General features: G+C 48.2%; 1 protein-coding gene across 7 annotated transcripts in view; it reads right to left on the bottom strand.

Annotated features, from left to right (window-relative positions):
* EDEM2 (ER degradation enhancing alpha-mannosidase like protein 2) overlaps positions 1-18,199 on the bottom strand; it is a 47,708-nt gene extending 29,509 nt beyond the window's left edge. For 2 of the 7 annotated variants that reach the window (XM_089308070.1, XM_002710786.6), the window contains exons 1-7: positions 18,017-18,199; positions 17,681-17,791; positions 15,075-15,114; positions 11,737-11,842; positions 5,906-6,031; positions 3,123-3,334; positions 975-1,116 (exon numbers count right to left, since the gene is read on the bottom strand). In XM_089308070.1, coding sequence (XP_089164196.1) covers positions 975-1,116; positions 3,123-3,334; positions 5,906-6,031; positions 11,737-11,842; positions 15,075-15,114; positions 17,681-17,791; positions 18,017-18,114 — 835 coding nt within the window. In that variant the 5' untranslated portion in view covers positions 18,115-18,199. Of the gene's footprint in view, positions 1-974; positions 1,117-3,122; positions 3,335-5,905; positions 6,032-11,736; positions 11,843-15,074; positions 16,053-16,163; positions 16,504-17,680; positions 17,792-18,016 lie in introns of those variants that run through there. The other 5 variants (XM_089308071.1, XM_017341661.4, XM_089308067.1 and 2 more) reach the window with 4 other exon arrangements.
* Between the last annotated feature and the right edge of the window lie 815 nt (positions 18,200-19,014).

The following is a 19,014-nucleotide window of genomic DNA, read 5'->3' as shown; positions in this document are numbered from 1 at the left end:
AGTGTCTGAGGGCCTGCAGGCTAAGCTGTACTTATTCAACAGGCATCAACGGGCTCAAGACTTTTCACTGCTTTTCTTCTGTGCTTTCAAAATTTACTGTCATCTGCTATATGTTAATATATTTTCTATTTTTCAACATAAATATTTCCTATATTTTTCCATTTATCATCTTCCTCTCGCAAATGGTTAGGGGGAATACACAGGGGAATAGGGCATGGATTCCGTACCCAACCATTGCAGCTGTAACTACTAATGACAACTAATCACTGGAAAGATGCCTACAGTCTCAAACTCTGAGGAAGGATCAGATTATTTCCTGGGCAAGGTGATGTTTAAGCTAGGCTTTGAAGGGTAAGAGAATTTGGACCCATATTGTCAAAAGAAAAGGGTATTCTAAGTAAAAGAAACACCACATGCAATGATTAGGAGTCATGTTCAGAGAATACAGCATCATTCAGCCGAATTTTGCAAGAAAGCAAAAAAAGGTATTATGAGCATTAAGTGGGCAGTCTAAGTCCACAGTGGCTTTAAATGCAGATTTAGTATTCTGAAATGATTCTGTGGGCACTTGGGAGCAATCTAAAGTTTATAAATAAGGGTCGGCACTGTGGCACAGCAGGTTAATATCCTGGCCTGAAGTGCCAGCATCCCATATGGGCGCCAGTTCAAGACCTGGCTGCTCCTCTTCCCATCCAGCTCTCTGCTGTGGCCTGGGAAAGCAGTAGAAGATGGCTCAAGTCCTTGGGCCCCGGCATCCACATGGGAGACCCGGAAGAAGCTCCTGGCTCTTGGCTTCGGATCGGCGCAGCTCTGGCCATTGCAGCCATTTGGGGAATGAACCATTGGATGGAAGATCTCTCTCTCTCTCTGCCTAATTCTGACTTTCAAATAAATAAATAAATCTTTAAAAAAAAATAAAGTTTATAAATAAGCCAGAGGCTGACAGGAAAAATCTTGGGGAAAGCCCTTCTTACCTAGGAACATGGCCATGAGCTTCTTATCCTGAAGCAGGATGGCTCCTTTCACTAGGTACTCAAAGTAGGAGTCCACACCAGCGCCGATGCCCGCGTCCTGGGCCACCCACTTCCCGGTGAGCACATCAATGTGGTTGCCGACCTGGGAGGGAAACAAATGGTTCCAGCAGAGGGCCCAAGGCCAAAGGAGGATACACCTATCCTCTGACTGCCCCATGAGGCGTGAGACAGGCACCCCAGTGATTCCGGGGAGACGAGCAGGCTACGGGAAAGAGGGGTGAGTCTGGGTCACAGCAAGCCTTCCTGCACATCTGTACAGAGAAGATGCATCTCGTGCACAGTCTTGAAGACTTAATGAAAAGGTGAATGCTTTGGAGTGTTTGTGCTCTGCTGAGATCGAGTAACAGCTGGGAGACAAGAGAGAGCTGTTCCCACAAAATGAGACGTCTCTGCACCAGCATCTGATGCTAGTGATAATAAAGCCACCAGACAGATTTTACAAATTTCTATACATTAACTCAGGGAAGACACCCCAAGAAGCTGACAGAGTGGTTGTTTCAAAGGAGAAAACACTGGATAGCTAGGGGGCCAGGGGTCAGAGGGCTGTCATCAGTGTCACTGGGTATGCTTTTGATTTTTTTTTTTGGGGGGGGTATGCTTTTGAATCATTTGACTTTCGAACCACATGGCTGTAAAGGCTGTTAAAAATAAATTCTAAAAGATTTAAATGAAGAGATGTATTTTTCATATAACTTTCACAGAAGCAGGTATGTTCAGAAACAGCTACCTGTGCTGATGGTTTGGGTTCCCCAAGGAGCGGAGCCTCAGCAAGGGAGACTGAAAGCAGCTGACCTGGAAGGTCAGGTCCTGGAGACACCGTCGGGAGGAGGAAAGTGAGTTCCCTGGAAGGAATGTGTGAGCAAGCACATTTCCTCCACGGGAACCGAGTCCAGCCCTGCTCGGGAGCCCTGGATCCAGTGTGGACACGCGCTGTGGAGTGACCTCACTCCAGGGCTGTGGAGTGTTCCTCCACAAATCCTCAATGGTATCAGATGCTGGCCAAGTCTGTGCAAGTCCTGGGATTTCCAGCCACAGACAAGCAGGGAAGGCCCAGAGGCAGAGAAGCACAGATGGTGGCTATAGGAAGACAGGCCAGAGTGCCAGGAAATAGGGAGGGATGAGATGACCTGGGCAGGCCACCAACAGTTCTGGGGCTGGAGGGCAAATGGCCCGTGTGGAACTCACTCACGGAGTTACTACAGGCTCCTTCGGGAGGGATTTTCAAGGATTCCTCACCCAAGCTTCGCTTCTCAAGCTGACGTAGCACCAGACTTTCCATAAGATGTGCCTGTGCCTGAATCACTGTCAAACACGGTCTTGCCGTCATAGTGAGTCGGCTCAGAAGGTATTAATACAGTACTGTCACTGCTGAAGTGACTGAGGACCAGAGAGGTTGAGTAACTCGCCAGCGTCAGTTTCGATGCAGCAAGGCCAGGGCTTGACTCTAGTCCTGATGAAACCCAGTGTTATTTCCTGGATAGCTTTGGCTCAGTTACCGCTCGTCTCATTGGCTTATCCTGGTGAAGAGCTGTAACTGACCTTAGAGCTCATCTGGTCCCAAGTGCGTTAAATTTCCATGTGTTAATGTGAATTAGAGGGCAAACAGAAGCTCTGGGGCAAATAATTTTGGGAAATGTTGAGTTAAGCAAAGTTAAATTTATTTTTCTTAGCCTCGGATTTCATAACCTCTATCCTGCTCACATTCATTGTGACTCTTCAGGGAAAAAAAGGGGGGAGGATACTATATGTATTCCCAAATTTAATTGGTCAGGAGTCACGTTTTCATGGAATGGCAATTCAACATCTCTTAGAACTAATGTTCTAAGAAATGCAGCCAAAAATCAGAGAAGCTCAAGTGGGCAAAGCTTATTAACACAGCCCCTGTTCCCAGCCAGAAGGGATGCTATCACGCTCCACCCACTCTGTGCCAAACTTGAATCAGGGGCTTGGTCTATTCATCACAACCCTCAGCCCAAGTCCTAGATCACTTCCGTGGCCATTCTACGTTTCCCTTGGTGCAAGTGGGCCTCGTAAGTAGGTGCCAAGGCACAGACTCGGCTCAGACAGGAAGAGCTGCAGCCAACGTACCAGCCCGATGTCGGAACGGCTCTCCCAGAGGCGCATCAGGGCCACCCTGGCCACATCTTCAAACACAGGGTCACCGGTGAGGCTGCTCAGGGTAGCAAATTCCACAATGAAGGTCCCAATCCCTGCCGTACAGGTGACAGGGGTCTCTCCTGGGTTCACTCCATGAAGCAGATTCACCGTTCCATAGGGCATGCCAGTGGGGGTCTGAAAGGCTAAACAATCAGAATATTATGACCTCCGTCAGGAGTGGGGCAGGAGTGGTTCAGACATAAGCCCAAAGCCTAACGCCTTAGCTAGCACTTCCTGGGTTATCTGCTAGAGTGTGGGCCAGCGAAAGGGGAATGTCACAACTGCAGGGGCCCAGCTGAAGCTGTCCAACACTGCTGTGCATGACCCTCAGGCTCCTGTCCCCAGTGAGGGGACACAGAGAGGGCTATCTCTGGCCTGTCACATCCCACGCGTGCTCATTACAGCTAGAGCAGCTCCTCATTATTGCACACTGTGCCTTCCAGGGGCAGGCGAACAGCAGACTGTGAAGCGGGCAGGGTTCAAGCCACAGAGGGTAAAGGGCACCCAGCACAATGACGAAAACAGGCCCTGTTAAAACCATTGCTGGCTTTTTTTTTAAAAAAAGAATTATTTATTTATTTGAAAGGCAGAGATACAGACAGAAGCAGAGGCAGAGAGAGAGAGAGAGAAAGAAAGAGATGGGGAGAGAGGTCTTCTATCTGTTTGTTCACCCCACAAATGGCTGCAAAAGCCAGAGCTGGGCCAATTCGAAGCCTGGAGCCAGGAGCTAGGAGCTTCCTCCAGGTCTCCCATGTAGGTGCAGAGGCCCAAGGGCTCAGGCCATCCCCCAGGCCATAGCAGAGAGCTGGATCAGAAGTGGAGCAGCTGGGACTCAAACTGGTACCCATATGGGATACCAGCACTGCAGGCGCCGGTCCCACCCACTGACGTTTTAAAAACGCCATTCTGACTAAATGAAAGAGATTTAAAGATCCTAAACCGTCCCAGAGAGTTCAGTTTAACATCCTGGCTATAAATAAATGGTTTAGGGACCAAACTATTTTTAAAAGAACAAACAGAATGAGCCAACAGACCACCAATTCAGTCTACCCCTCAACTTACGGGTAGAGAAGATCGTGCCCGTACAGAAGTGACTCAGCCAAGGCCACACAGGAGAGCCCAGCAAGGCTGGGATGGGAACACCTGCCCCACAAACAGCTAAGTTAGTGCTCTACCCGCCCCACCTACTCCAGGGCCTTCTCCTTCAAGGCAAGACTTCAACAACCAGAGGCAGAGACTTCCTCTCCAGGCCAAAAGGTCAAACAACCTAGGGCAGCCTGTGCGTCACCAAATGGTGAGCCAAGCTGTCAGAAACTTCCAAGAACCACAGGGCCCAGCAAGTTTTTCTACTACAAAGAAACTTGCTATCAGGCAGGTATGGGTGGCAAGCAAGGAAAATGCGAGTCACGCTGGAAAGAGCTCCAAAGCCTATTTCAGGCAAAGTCATCAGTACGAAGAAGAAGGGGAGTGACAAACTCTGACCCTTGGACCTGGCGCCTGCTCTATCATGATTCATTATATATTCTTCAATATGTATATTTTTTAACATAGAACTTTTTTTTAAAAAAGGAGCAACTAGGCAGAGTTTCCTCCGGGATGAATCATACAGGACATGATGCTTGCGAGGAGTCACTTGGGCCATGAGCCGTGGCTGAGACCTGGACCCAGCTCACTCACCCTCCTCAGCTCCCCCCAAGGACGGCAGGCGAGTACTGTGGGGAAGGGGTAAGCAAGAGAGAAGGTCCAACGGCCGGTGGGAGCGCCCCGTGACGAGTCTGGGTGTGAACGGCCCTTGGGCCTCTGTCACACCCCGGCGAGAACAGAGTGTCCAGCTGACGCTGCTGAAGCCGGCCTATCCACCCCACTGGACAACAACACTAAGGCTTGGCCTGCAGCCCTGGCCACGACTCAGCCACTGAGCAAACCCTTCTCACTGCAGCAGTGTTTGAGGTTCTCCAAACACCTTGTCCTTTCTGAACTCACAGCACGGGAGGGAGGCAGGGATTACACCCCCCATGTGATAGATGGGGCAGTGGGAACCAAGGAAAGGAAGGGAGGGTTGGTCGCGATGCTGGCTGGCAGAGCTGAGTCTGGAACCTGGGGCTCCTGATGCTGAGACCAAGGCTCTTCCCGGAGGCCCTGTTCTTTCAGGAGCATGTGAGCTGGGGACCGGGTGAGAAGACTCACTCAAAATAAAGGGAAGGTGGCGTGGACATTTGGCATAGCGATTAAGATACTGAAATTCCTGGACTGGATTCCCAGCTCTGGCTCTCAATTCCAGCTTCCTGCCAATGTCTACCCTGGGAAGGCAACAGTGAGAGCTCAAATAATTATATTCCTGCCACTCACATGAGAGACCTGGACTGAGTTCCCAGCTCCTGGCGTCAGCATCCCCTGCTATTGTGGGCATTTGAGGAATGAATCAGCAGATATGGGTTCTCTGTTTAAAAATTTAAATAAAAGAAAAGAAAGGCAAGGGCTACCCCCCCACCACGCTGGCCCTCAGGAATGACATAATACAATCATCCTATCCATTCTAGACCAGGGCCCAGAAAACCCTTCAAATGCCATGACTCCCCTGATTTCTATATCAGTGTCAAGGGGCAGGATGAGAACCACCCAGAAATCATTCAGCACTGCCTCTCTCATCCTAGGCAAGGGAGACGGACCTACCCAGGGACCCCATCTCTTCCCCACCTCTGGGTGGTTCTTACCTGGGAGGAGTTTTCGAGCGGCCTCCTCGGCCATCCTCAGGAGAGGTCCGGAACAGGGCCATCCGGCCTCCACTTCCACCCCAGCCTTCTTGGACAGCAGATGAGCAGACAGGAGTCCTCCTACCACTGCAGATGGCACAGAAAGCACGCATCACAGTCCCCACAGGCCAGGCTCTCCCTTGCACAGTCAACCTCAACACGCTGCAGGGGCGTCTCACTGGGAAGGGGCTACATCACACGTGTGCAGTGTTAGGTTTGTAAAGTTTTCGCTCTTGGTAGGTCACAAAAACAAGAGCTAGCTTTTGCTTAAGTCCCCACTGTGTAGCACGCACTACGTTCCCCTCTTCAGAAGAAGACCCTGAGGTGCAGAAAGGCAAAGTGGTTTGCCCTGGGTCACTCAGCTAGTAGGTGGTAATTCCAAAGCCCCTGCTCTCACTTTGTCACTCTGTCACCTGTATCTCTGTCACCTTCTTTTTATTGATTTATTACTTCAATTTATTATGCAATATTCAGGACGTATAAGAAGACACATACATTCTGTATCTGGAGCTCTGGCTAAACAGGTCTCCTGAAGGATCCTCTCAACGGAACACAACGGTGACCCTGAGCGTCTGCTTCCTCTCCTCCTGGTGGGGCAGGGGGATAACAGGAAAGGCAGCAGCTGCCCAAACAGGGAGTCTGAGGAGAAGGGCCCTGCAGTGTATAACACTGGGTCCTGAAAGAATTAGATAGTCCGCGTAAGGAAGGACTAAAAATAAACCCTAGTGGACAGCACAGTGCATGCCTCAAATCGTGGGGCCAAGTGTAGGAAGGAAAACACAACTCCCCCGAGGAGAAGTAACTAAAACCTGCCGCTCGCCAGGCCTGAGTCAGAATTCATACCACTGGAGAGTCCAGAAAACCACAAACCTGCAGTGCCAGTTGGGGTTTGGCAAGTGGTGCCTTCTACCATAGGGCAGAAAGGAAAAAAAAAAAAAAAAAAAAAAAAAACAACAACAACAACAACAACAACAAACACTTTTATTTAAAGATTTTTTTTTGGAAGGCAGAGTTAAAGAGAGAGAGAGAAAGAAAGGGGTCTTTCATCCATGGTTCACTCCCCAAATGGCCACAACAGCTGGGGCTAAGCCAGGTTGAAGCCAGAAGCCAGGAGCTTCCTCCAGGTGTCCCAGGTGTGTACAGGGGCCCAAGCACTTGGGCTGTCTTCCACTGCTATCCCAGGCCATAGAAGAGAACTGGATTGGAAGTGGAGCAGCTGGAACTTGAACCGATGCACATATGGGGTGCTGGCACTGCAGGCAGTGGCTCAACCGGCTCCGCCACAACACCAGCCCAGAAACAAAAACTTTATTTGGAAGAATTCACATTCAATCTAGGTAGGGCTCAAAGAATCTCACAGATAGTTGTTGTTGTTGTTTTTAATGTAATAATAAATAAAATTTTAACATACAAGAAGACAAAATATTATGACTAAGAGTCAGCAAAATGAAAGTAGACCTACCATCCTTTCAGGTACTGGAAGTATCAGATACAGAACAGAAATTAATTATGGGCAGGGCCAGCACTGTGGTGCAGCAGGTAAAACTGTAGCCTGCAATGCCGGCATCCCATATGGGCGCTGGCTGCAGCCTCAGCTGTTCCACTTCTGACCCAGCTTCCTGCTAATGCACTTGGGAAAGCAGCGGAAGATGGCTCAAGTCCTTGGGACCCTATACCCACATGGGTGACCCAGAAGAAGTTCCTGGTTCCTAGCTTTGGCCTGGCTCAGCCCTAGACACTGCAGCCATTTGTGGAGTGAAGGAGCAGATGGAAGATCTCCCTCTCTGTCTCTTCCACTCTATGTAACTCTGACTTTCAAATAAATAAATAAATCATTAAAAAAAAGAACTGTGTGCAATATAAAATAGGGGCTGGGGGCCGGCGCTGTGGCGTAGTGGGTAAAGCTGCCAGCATCCCACATGGGCGCCAGTTCAAGTCCCGGCTGCTCCACTTCTGATCCAGCTCTCTGCTATGGCCTGGGAAAGCAGTAGAAGATGGCCCAGTCCCTGCACCCATGTGGGAGACCCAGAAGAAGCTCCTGGCTACTGGCTTCAGATCGGTGCAGCTCCGGCCATTCTGGCCAATTCGGGAGTAAACCAACGGACTGAAGACCTTTCTCTCTCTCTCTGTGAAACTCTGCCTTTAAAATAAATGAATGAATGAATGAATTATTTTTAAAAAAGAGTAAGCCATATCTGTTTCAAAAAAGAAATAAAGAAAGAAATAGGGGCTGGCATTGTGGAGTAGCAGGTAAAGCCACTGCCTGCAATACCCCCATTCCATATGGCCACTGGTTCAAGTCCTGGCTGCTCCACTTCCGAACCAGCTCCCTGCTAATGTGCCTGGGAAAGCAACAGAAGATGGCCCAGTCCATGGTCCCCTTTACCTACATGTGCAACCCGGAAGTTCCTGGCTCCTAGCTCCAGTCTGACCCAGCCCTGGCTGTTGTGGCCTTTTGGGGAATGAACCAGAGAATGGGAGAGCTCTCTATCTCTGTAACTCTGCCTTTTGAGTAAATAAAGTAAATAAGAAAGAAAGAAAGAGAGAGAAAGAGAGAGAGAGAGAGAGAGAGAGAGAGAGAGAGAGAGAGAGAGTGTGTCAGGGAGGGAGGGAGGGAGGGAGGAAAAAAAAGAGATCAGGAAAAGAAGTTAGGATATATGAGTAAGTGGCAAGAAATTATAAAAATGATGAAGCATATTTATAAAAGAACTGTCAATTTTTAAAAGTAAAAAAATAAATAATTAAAATTTAAGATTATGCAGATAGGTTTAATAACAGAAAAGATGTAACCAAAGAGAGAATTCATGGATTTGAAGACAGATTGAAAAAAATATCCAAAATCTAACACGATGAGATAAAAGATTAAAAAAAAAAAAAAAAAAAACAACCAGAAGGGAGTTGGAGAAGACAGTGAGAAAGCGGAACATATGTCACGTAGGTCTTCTAGAGAGGAGAGGGAGGAAACGGGGGAAAGGCAGCATGTGCAGAGAGAACAGTTAGAACTTCCTCAGCCTAGGGAATGACATCAATCCTCAGACCCAAGAATCCAAGAACAAAAAGAACTCCACGTTTATGCACCTGGTGGAAACACTGCAGAGCACCAAAGGAAAAAGATCTCAAACGCAGAGTCGGTGGAACATGGCAGGGGCTAAGCGCATCTCACTCCTTAGACTATTTTCTCTAAATTTCTTTAATAAGACGTTTTAAAAGGGAAGGGGCAGCCACAGTGAAAAGCAAACAGATTATCTACAAAGAAATAACTGTTAGATTGATAGATTATTTCTTAATAACAAGAAACTAGAAGATAATGGAAACATTTTTTTCAACGTGCTAAAAGAATACAGCATCAACCTAGATCCAAATCCTTCCAAAACTTTCAAAGCCAAACAGTGAGATATAAACATTCTCACATAAACAAAAGCTAAGAAAGTTGGCCAAGAAGATACCTGTACTAAGGACATTCTAAAGAAAGAAATTCTGCCTTGCGGCGCCGACACACCGAGTTCTAGTCCTGGTCGGGGCACCGGATTCTGTCCCGGTTGCCCCTCTTCCAGGCCAGCTCTCTGCTGTGGCCAGGGAGTGCAGTGGAGGATGGCCCAAGTCCTTGGACCCTGCACCCCATGGGAGACCAGGAAAAGCAGCTGGCTCCTGCCATCAGATCAGCGCGGTGCGCCGGCCACAGCGCACAGGCCACGGCGGCCATTGGAGGGTGAACCAACGGCAAAGGAAGACCTTTCTCTCTGTCTCTCTTTCTCTCTGTCCACTCTGAAAAAAAAAAAAAAAAAAGAACTTCTGAGAGAAAGCAAGGGATAATGGGTATTAAGGTCTGAGACACAAGAAGTTAAAACAGTTCAAAAAAGAAAAAAAAAACAATTGGGGCCGGCACTGGGGTGTAGTGGGTAAAGCCACCATGGCCTGCAGTGCCAGCATCCCATGTAGGCACCAGTTCAAGTCCCAGCTGCTCCAAACCAATCCAGCTCTCTGCTATGGCCTGGGAAAGCAGTAGAAGATGGCCTAAGTCCTTTGGCCTCTGCACCTGCTTGGGAGACCTGGAAGAAGCTCTTGGCTCCTGGCTCCAGATCAGCGCAGCTCTGGCCATTGCGGCCATCTGGGGAGTAAACCAGCAAATGGAAGACCTCTCTAGCTCTCTCTCTCTCTGCCTCTGCCTCTGCCTCTCTGTAACTCTGCCTTCAAATAAATAAAATCTTAAAATTAAAAAAGAAGAAGATATGAAAAAAAGAGAGCTAAGAGTGACAAAGATGGGACAACTGAAACAAAACGGGTGTCGGTGCTCTGGCATAGCGGGTAAAGCCACCGCCTGCAGTGCTGGCATCCCACATGGGCACCAGTTCGAGTCCTAGCTGCTCCATATGATATGCTATTTACAAAAGATATTGAAAGTAAAAGGGTGGAAAAAGATACACTGGGCGCCGGCTCCGCGGCTCAATAGGCTAATCCTCTGCCTGTGGCGCCGGCACACCAGGTTCTAGTCCCGGGCATAGCCCTCTGCTATGGCCCAGGAGTGCAGTGGAAGATGGCCCAAGTCCTTGGGCCCTGCACCCGCATGGAAGACCAGGATAAGCACCTGGCTCCTGGCTTCCGATCAGCGCAATGCGCCAGCCACAGCGTGCCAGCTGCAGCGGCCATTGGAGGGTGAACCAATGGTAAAAGGAAGACCTTTCTCTCTCTCTCTCTCTCTCTCTCTCACTGTCTACTCTGCCTGTCAAAAAAAAAAAAAAAAAAAAAAAAAAAAAAAAAAGATACACTGGGCACATGTGAACCAAAAGAAAGGTGGTATAATTATGTCCACAGCAGAAACAAAGACATAAGGACAACCATCCTGCACAGATGACAGACTGGCCCAAGAAGCTGTGAGTCACAGCCACAGGCACACCTCAAACTAAGACTGATTCCTAAACCAGGACTTTATACTGTGCTGCCCTTCCACTCTCTCCTCTTTCTTAAACTTTCATGTATCTGGAATGTAAGTTTCATTGCAGAAAACATATAAATTAAGAGAGCAAATGTAACTTTTCCATCCAGAGATGACAGCTGTCAAGCAAGGGTCTAGCTGTTCACTGTAAGTACAGGCCGTGGTAGTGTCGCAACAACAGTTGGAAATCCGCTAAAAATACTGATTCTAGGACCCAACCCAAAGATCCCAATTTATGAAGTTGAGGGTGGATCCTCCACATCTGAACATTTTAAAAGGTCCCAAGTGGTTTTTACAGCCAGCCAAGTTTGGCAACTAATACCCTGGATGTGCCTATTAACCACTAGACACATATGATTATTTAATTTTAAATATCTAACCTTGAAACTATTTAAATTCATTAAAATTAAAAGAAATGAAAAATTCACCGACTCAGTGGCAGTGGACACATTTCCAGTACTTAAGAGCTCATGCAGTTGGCAGCTGTCACACTGGAAAAACAGATGTCAAACACTGCCCCCATGACAGAAACTCTACGGGGCAGACAGGGATTATGTTTTTCTTGTTCATAGCTGTACGCCTAGCACCAAATATATGTCAAATACAAGAGTAGTTTTGGTACTATTTCTTTCCAGTCTTTTCTCTGTCCACTGCTCAAATTCATATCTGAAACTGAAGGGGGATGCCGAGACCCCCCGCAATGCGCCCCCTCCAAAAGGAAGGATGCCCTGTCAGTCGCTGGTTTTAGCCAACTGCTCTGGCAGGGTCAGTGGTTAAGAGCCCATTTACCCCTTCCTGGTCAACACAGAGGCTCCTCCACACTCTGTTTTCTTTCACATGCCTATGGGGGACCCCTCACCTCGAATGTTGGTTTCAAATACGGAGGCATTCACATCGATGTCAAAGTCCACATTGTCCTGGAGCACTTCGACCACTCTTTGGAATTCTGAGACATTCCCTAAAATCTGCAAGGAAGCAGAGACCTGGCCATGAGCCTCTCTCAGGGGCCGAATTCGGAGTTTGGGATCCTCTCCTGGTGCAGCTGTCACTTACTCCATTTCAGACCTCCAGTTTTTGTCCTAGGACTGGAGATGGAGAAGCACTGAGAGCTAGAAATCACCCAGAAACCCAGGGTCAAGACTCGAGTTACGTCAGTTCCCAGGTACCAGTTCAAGAGTCACTGTGGACCCATACAACGTAAAAGATGGAAACTACAAAAGGAGGTTTTAGTTTGACATTTGCAGCAGATGCCTGTTGTCCTAAGCCCTCTCTTGTCACATTCAACCTTGTGGAAAATATTATGGCTCAGTGGGCTCTAGACTGACTCACAACTTCTTCACCCCACGGCCTCCCACCACAGGGGTCGGACACGCAGATGCTTGCTTTCTCAGCTTCCTCTGTTGATAAAGGTGACTGTGCTACTTGGTCAGTTCCAGCCCTGGCAAAGTCCACTAGGGCACTTCCAGAAAAGCTTCTGTTTTCCTAACAATACGGAACAAATGCAGCTGGCACAGCCTTCGCTATCCCCCCATCTTTCTCCTAGGAAAGCAGACTTCATTTCTGGAGTTGGGGCAGCTCTGTGAGACCATGAGTTTAGCGTTAAGTGTGAGACCCAAGTCAGATCAATGTAGACCCTGTTTCTGGAATTAATGGAAAAGGGGGGGTTCTTTCGCCACAAAGGTTACTGCAAGAGTCGAGTTCTTGTTGGCTACCCTGCCAGCTATGGAAAGCCTGAGACACAGCCAGCAAAGAGGGCAGAGATAAGAGATGGAAAAAGGGACTTGAGATGACATCACTTACATGTCTGGATCCAGCTGAGTCTGAGGCCAGTCTTTATTTGAACCTTTTAGTTATCTGATTTAGTACATTTCCATCTTGGGTCTCTAGCACTTATAGCCAAACAATCCTGACTATCCCAGCACCCAATGACTACAATTTGGACCCAGCCGCTCTTTCTGATCACGTCTCTTACTGTTCACCTTCATCTAACCTGCATTAGTAAAACTGTACACATTCGTCTCCAACTTCCTGCCTTCAGACAGGAAATCACTCCCTCCTGTGTCTTCCCCTTTCCAAATCCAACTTATCTTTGATTGTCTAAATGTCACCTTCTTCAGGAAGCCTTTGCTTTCTCCTTTAACCTCTTCTTCCTTTAGTGGATCCCAATAATTTTATCCACACAACTCTTAGGACATCCATTTCTTCCCATATTAAGAAAATATTTGTGTGAGTAGGAGCCTCACTCATTTCTACATTTCTTCAGTGCCAAGCATAGCTCATGAAGCAATTACTCAACAAATGTTTGTTGAATGACCACATTAATCTCCCTTCACATTGCAACCAGTGATCTCAAAAGAGAAACCTCACCATTTCCTGTCCTCTACTTAAGAAATTTCAGTGACTTTCCATTGCGCTCAAATTAAAGATCAAAATCTTGTTCTTTAGTGAACAAGATTTGTAGCCTCTGGTCTCCATCATTCTAGCTTCACTTTACTTCGTCTCCTTTTTCACACCCCAGCCACGCTGGCCTTCCTCCAACTCACTGCACCTGCCATCCTCTCTCCTGCCACACAGCCTTCACACGGGCTGTTTACGCCACCCAGAACATTCTTTCCTCCTTCACTCCTTCTCCTGGCTGGTGCCTGTTTCTCCTTCAGATCCCCATTTACATGTCCCTTTTCCACCTCAGGGAAGTCCCCCTGACCTCCTCAGCCTAGGTCAGATTCTTTTGCTACAACCACTCATGGAATTGTGTTCCTTTGCTACCCAGCACTCACCTTACTTTGTAATTATACATTTTCTAAGGTTATTCTTTGATTGTTGTTTACTTCACTAGCATCATAAACTCCAGGCAAGCAGAGACCATGTCTATTTAAACTCACCGTTATAACCCCAGAGTCTAGCGCTATACTTGGTACACAGTCGCCAGGAAATACTGAATGGAAGGACAAGTACACACAAGTTAATGTTAAGCAAAAAAAGAAGGAAGGAAGGAAGGATGGAAGAACAACTAAATTATATCTACATAGTGATCACAATCCTATAGATATTATCAATACGAAAGCACCTCAAAAAGTTCATGAAAATGCAATTAAAAGATAAGTTCATTTGGGTGCAAAAATATTTGAAATCCATGCATAGTTTTTTTCACAATACACATTTTCCACAAAAATTTCTGAAGATCCATCATACAAGAAAATTGAACTGGTGACAGAGAACTAGAAATAATGAAAAGAGAGAGGCCGGCGCCGTGGCTCAATAGGCTAATCCTCCGCCTAGTGGCGCCGGCACACGGGGTTCTAGTCCCAGTCGGGGCACCAGATTCTGTCCCGGTTGCTCCTCTTTCTGTCCAGCTCTCTGCTATGGCCCAGGAGTGCAGTGGAGGAAGGCCCAAGTGCTTGGGCCCTGCACCCGCATGGGAGACCAGGAGAAGCACCTGGCTCCTGGCTTCGGATCAGCACGGTGCGCCGGCCACAGTGCACTGGCCGCGGCGGCCATTGGGGGGTGAACCAACGGACAAGGAAAACCTTTCTCTCTGTCTCTCTCTCTCTCTCACTGTCCACTCTGCCTGTCAAAAATAAAATTAAAAAAAAAGGGAGAAAGTTGTTAAATGCTTTCTCGTGGCCTTTTTAAGGTTGATGGTCACAGCCTGGGCTCATACAGCATTAAGTCCAAGTCCTACCTGTGCTTTTTCATAGTTCTGTCTCCTGCCCAAGTCGTCTCACCTTCCTTGGCATCAGATTCCCCAGCTATCTGAAGGAGTAAATGTACTTACCTCGCAGCTATTGCTGGGATTAACTGAGTAATCCATGTGAAGTGCCTAGCACAAGCCCACACATAACACACCAACTAGTTACTATTACTAGTTTATGTCATTGAACTTGGCTACTACAATGTAAGCTTCTGAAAACAGGGAGGATACCACAGTCCCCGTAGTCTCACGGAGTTACAGAAGTCTATCACAATTCCCTGTATTAAATAGGTCCTCTACTCATGTTTGCTAAACATCCGAGCCCGACTAAGTTGGAATTCATTGTTTTCCCCTGTCTAGCTGGGCACCCAGAGTCTGGGGCTTCAGAATCATGGGGTGAAAATATAAGGCAGAGGAATTCATGTTTCACTCACCCATGCTGTCAGAAAAGGAAGGTTATGGGTAACACAATGGTGGAGAGGAAACGACAAAGACGAGATACTTACCAGCAAGGTGTCCAGAGCATCGATTAGAGTCAGAGAAAAACTGTAAAAGGACAGAAACCGACTTCTTAGTAAGAAAATCAAACACCAGACATTATGACTGCCCCCAGATCAGATCCCACACGACACTAAGTGAGGCACAGGGACACCTCCACCCATCCCACTTACAGTCATAATACAGCAGCCACAGTATAAACACAAGGATCCTCTGACCGATTAATGCACCCGGGACAGCAGGCGAGTGGACGCTGCTCAGTAGTGATTACAGACATCACCTGCGTGCGTGGCATTCTTTTCAGCTGTGGCGTGGCAGCATAAGGTTGTTAGCAATATTCCACATCTGAGAATGAATCTCACACTGCACAGTTGTCTGAGAGTGCTCAGGGCAGTGTTTTTGGGAACAGCAAAGCGCTGGAAAGAACCTAACTGGCTGCCAGTTGAAGAGTGATTCATTTGTGGCACAAACAGTGCAGAACTATGACCCTATCAAAAAGACTGCTATCAGAAGTTCCATGTGTTGGTGGAACTTGTTCAAGTGACGTTGTTAAATGAAAATGATAAGGTACAGAACAGGTAGCAGAGTCTCTTTCCATCTGCATTTCAGAGACATACTGACAGGAAGCAGATCAGCACTTGTTAGGGCAAGTGGAGGGGTTAACTCTGAAGGGACACCAGGGAGACTTTGAGGGGGACAGAAGTGGCATCTTGACTGTGATGATGGTCACTATACACTTAAAATGAGTGTCTTTGGGGCTGGTGCTGTGGCACAGCAGGTTAAAGCCCTGGCTTGAAGTATCAGCATCCCATATGGACACCAGTTCTAGTCCTGGCTGCTCCTTTTCTAATCCAGCTCTCTGCTATGGCCTGGGAAAGCAGTCGAGGATGGCCCAAGTCCTTGGGCCTCTGCACCCGCGTGGGAGTCCCCGAGGAGGTTCCTGGCTCCAGGCTTTGGATCAGTGCAGCTCCGGCTGTTGCAGCCATCTGGGGAGTGAACCAACGGATGGAAAACCTCTTTGTCTCTACAGCTCTTTCAAATAAATAAATCTTTAAAAATAAATAAAATGAGTGTCTTTTATTTTACATAAATCATACCTGCAAAAAGTTTTTAGCCAGCGCCGCGGCTCAATAGGCTAATCCTCCGCCTTGTAGCGCTGGCACACCAGGTTCTAGTCCCGGTCAAGGCGCCGGATTCGGTCCCGGTTGCCCCTCTTCCAGTCCAGCTCTCTGCTGTGGCCCGGGAGTGCAGAGGAGGATGGCCCAAGTACTTGGGCCCTGCACCCCATGGGAGACCAGGAGAAGTACCTGGCTCCTGCCATCGGATCAGCACGGTGCACCGGCCGCAGCGCACCGGCCACGGCAGCCATTGGAGGGTGAACCAATGGTAAAGGAAGACCTTTCTCTCTGTCTCTCTCTCTCTCTCTCACTGTCCACTCTGCCTGTCAAAAAATAAAAATAAAAAGTTTTAAAAAATGTGTACACACACACCTATATAATGGCATAAACCAAGGATATTTTTGGAAAGATACACAGGAAAGTTAACAGTGATTGGAATCCTTAGCATACAAGGGGATATTATTTATAACTATTTCTGAAACAGAGATAACGGTACCTAACTCCTAGAGGTGTTTATGAGAACACAAAGAGATGACACAGTAAGATGCTCAGCACAGGCCAGCATTGTACTTGCAGCAACAGCATCCCATGTCAGGGGGCCTGTTTTGAGTCCCGGCTACTCTGCTTCCAATCCAGCTGCCTGCTAATGCGCCTGGGAAGGCAGCAGAAGACGGCCTAAACACTGGGGTTCCAGCCACCCATGTGGAAGACCCAAACAGAATTCCTGGCTCTTTTTCAGCCTGACCCAGGTCAGGCTGCTGCAGTCATTTAGGGATGAACTAGCAGATGGAAGATTCTCTCTTTGAAATAAACAAATCTTTTTTAAAAAAAATGCTTAACACAGTGTTCAATCAATGTCAGCTTCACCTAATGCAATGACCCCTCAGCAAGGAACAAGACAGAGAATTCCAGTTCCAGCAGGTTTTTAATTCTAGAGGAAATGAGAAAGACAAACCAGTAGACGAGGGAAAATGATTCTGTCAGAGATTGAGGCACACTACAAAAAATAATAAAATAAAATAAAAAACAGCCCTCTTGTGAGGAGTGCGGAGGAGTGACATGTGGAGTGAGGACAGGAATGCCAGAGTCCCGGATGTGAGGTTAAGGGGCAGAGTGTGCTTCAGTCACAGGGAACACCAACTAGAAAGGCCCTTAAGTACTGGGAGTGTCACAACCCCTTCTGGACCTGTTGGCCTACCCACAAAATGAACGGACTGTGTTTTCTGGCCCATGGAGTCCTTCCTATGTCTCCAAAATTCTACCCACGACCTTCCCGTAACCTGGTGCTTGCTACCGAGGGACCAGAGGTCCAGCGCGCCAGGCTGAGCCATGAGTTTTCTGCAGGCTGCGTGGGAACTGAGCAGAGAGCAGCCCTGGCCCCAGTGGGAGCTTCCGGAAGCGGTGAGGGACCATGAAGCTCCCAGCCACGGTTGAGTCTCCCGCCTAGGACGAGTTCGCCAGATCCCGGCCGCCCCCTGCCCTTCCGCTGGCACTACCTGCCCCAGGTGTCATGCCCGTCACAGGTGAGAGGTCGCAGCTCATCGTAGGGAAAGGCGTTCTCCAGGTAGCTGTCGTAGGCGTGGTAGAACATGGCCTTGACTCGCTCCCTGGAGAGGGGGGACGAGAAATAAGGCTGGGGGCCGGAATATGAAACCAGTTAGAAAAAAGCGGGGACAAAAATGACAATCGCCAGCTGACTTCTGCCGAGGTCCAGCGAGGGGACCCGTGCAAGTCAGGGTAAGGGTCCTGGTATGGAAGGAAAGGGAAGGGACCCGGTCCGCGCTTCCCAGTCCCAACGGGGACTGCAAGAGCGGGAGCCTGACCCTTTTCACCTGTAATGGGCAGGGTCGGGCGCGGTGCCGTCGGGACCTGGCGCACCATGGTGCAGGGGCAGCAGCACGCACAACGGAATGAGCAGCCGGAAAAGCATAGAGCTCGTGTCCTGTCAGCGTCGCCGCCGCCGCCGCAGCAGCCACCGCCACCCGCTCATCCTGGGAGCCGCCGCTGGGTCTTCCGGGGATCTGCGCCACTGCGCCTGCGCGCTGAGAAATCGGTCGCTCACTTCCGGACTACAAGACCCAGAATGCAGTGGGTGGCGGAACCCAGGCACAGAGCGTGTTTGGGTGTATAGTCTTCCAAGTGGAAATCAACGTGTCTTAAGGACAGTGGCTGCTATTGCTAATGTTACCAGCTAATGTTTTATTAATAACCATTCGTTCTTATTGAGCATTTCTTGTATCCTAATATTGTATTAAGCACTTTAAATGAATCATCTCATTTATTTGTTTGACCACCTTATTAAGCACGAGCGAGGGCAGGGACCAGCAGGGACTCGCATTTATTGCCTAACTTTAATGTAAAGATGGTTAGAAAATATTCCTCCTTTGCTATTATTAAGAGTATTGAGTTTCTCAAACGTAAGATGCACTTACATTTATTTTATCCAAATCCACTACTCTTAAGGTTTCCTGGAAATCCCTTGAGTTACAGAAATTCATAACGCACTGTGGGATGTGGTCACATCATCCTGGACCCTCAGGGTCCATCCCAACCCAGAAGCTCCCGCCTGCCAATGTCCTGGACTGTCTCAATGAGCCCTGTAGAGTGTCCCTGGTGAGAATGCAGATCCTGGGGCACTACAATTCTGAGAAGGCATGGCCCTGCCTTTAAGGTTCCCTGATCGGAAATGACTAGAGAGAGTTTAGTCAGCACCTTATTCCACAGCAACACCTTTGACTTTGATCCTTGTGGTGTGCCTTGGAACCAACCCTGGGTTTGAAGTCAGATCTGGACTTTAACAAGTACACCTCACACAATCTGTGCGTGTGAC

This window comes from Oryctolagus cuniculus, chromosome 11 (genome assembly GCF_051225735.1).
Source record: "Oryctolagus cuniculus isolate XC-2025 breed Fujian yellow rabbit chromosome 11, ASM5122573v1, whole genome shotgun sequence".
NCBI classification, from domain to species: Eukaryota; Metazoa; Chordata; class Mammalia; order Lagomorpha; family Leporidae; genus Oryctolagus; species Oryctolagus cuniculus.
The sequence above is the reverse complement of the archived record's forward strand: the minus strand, read 5'-3'. Positions and strand labels throughout refer to the sequence as shown.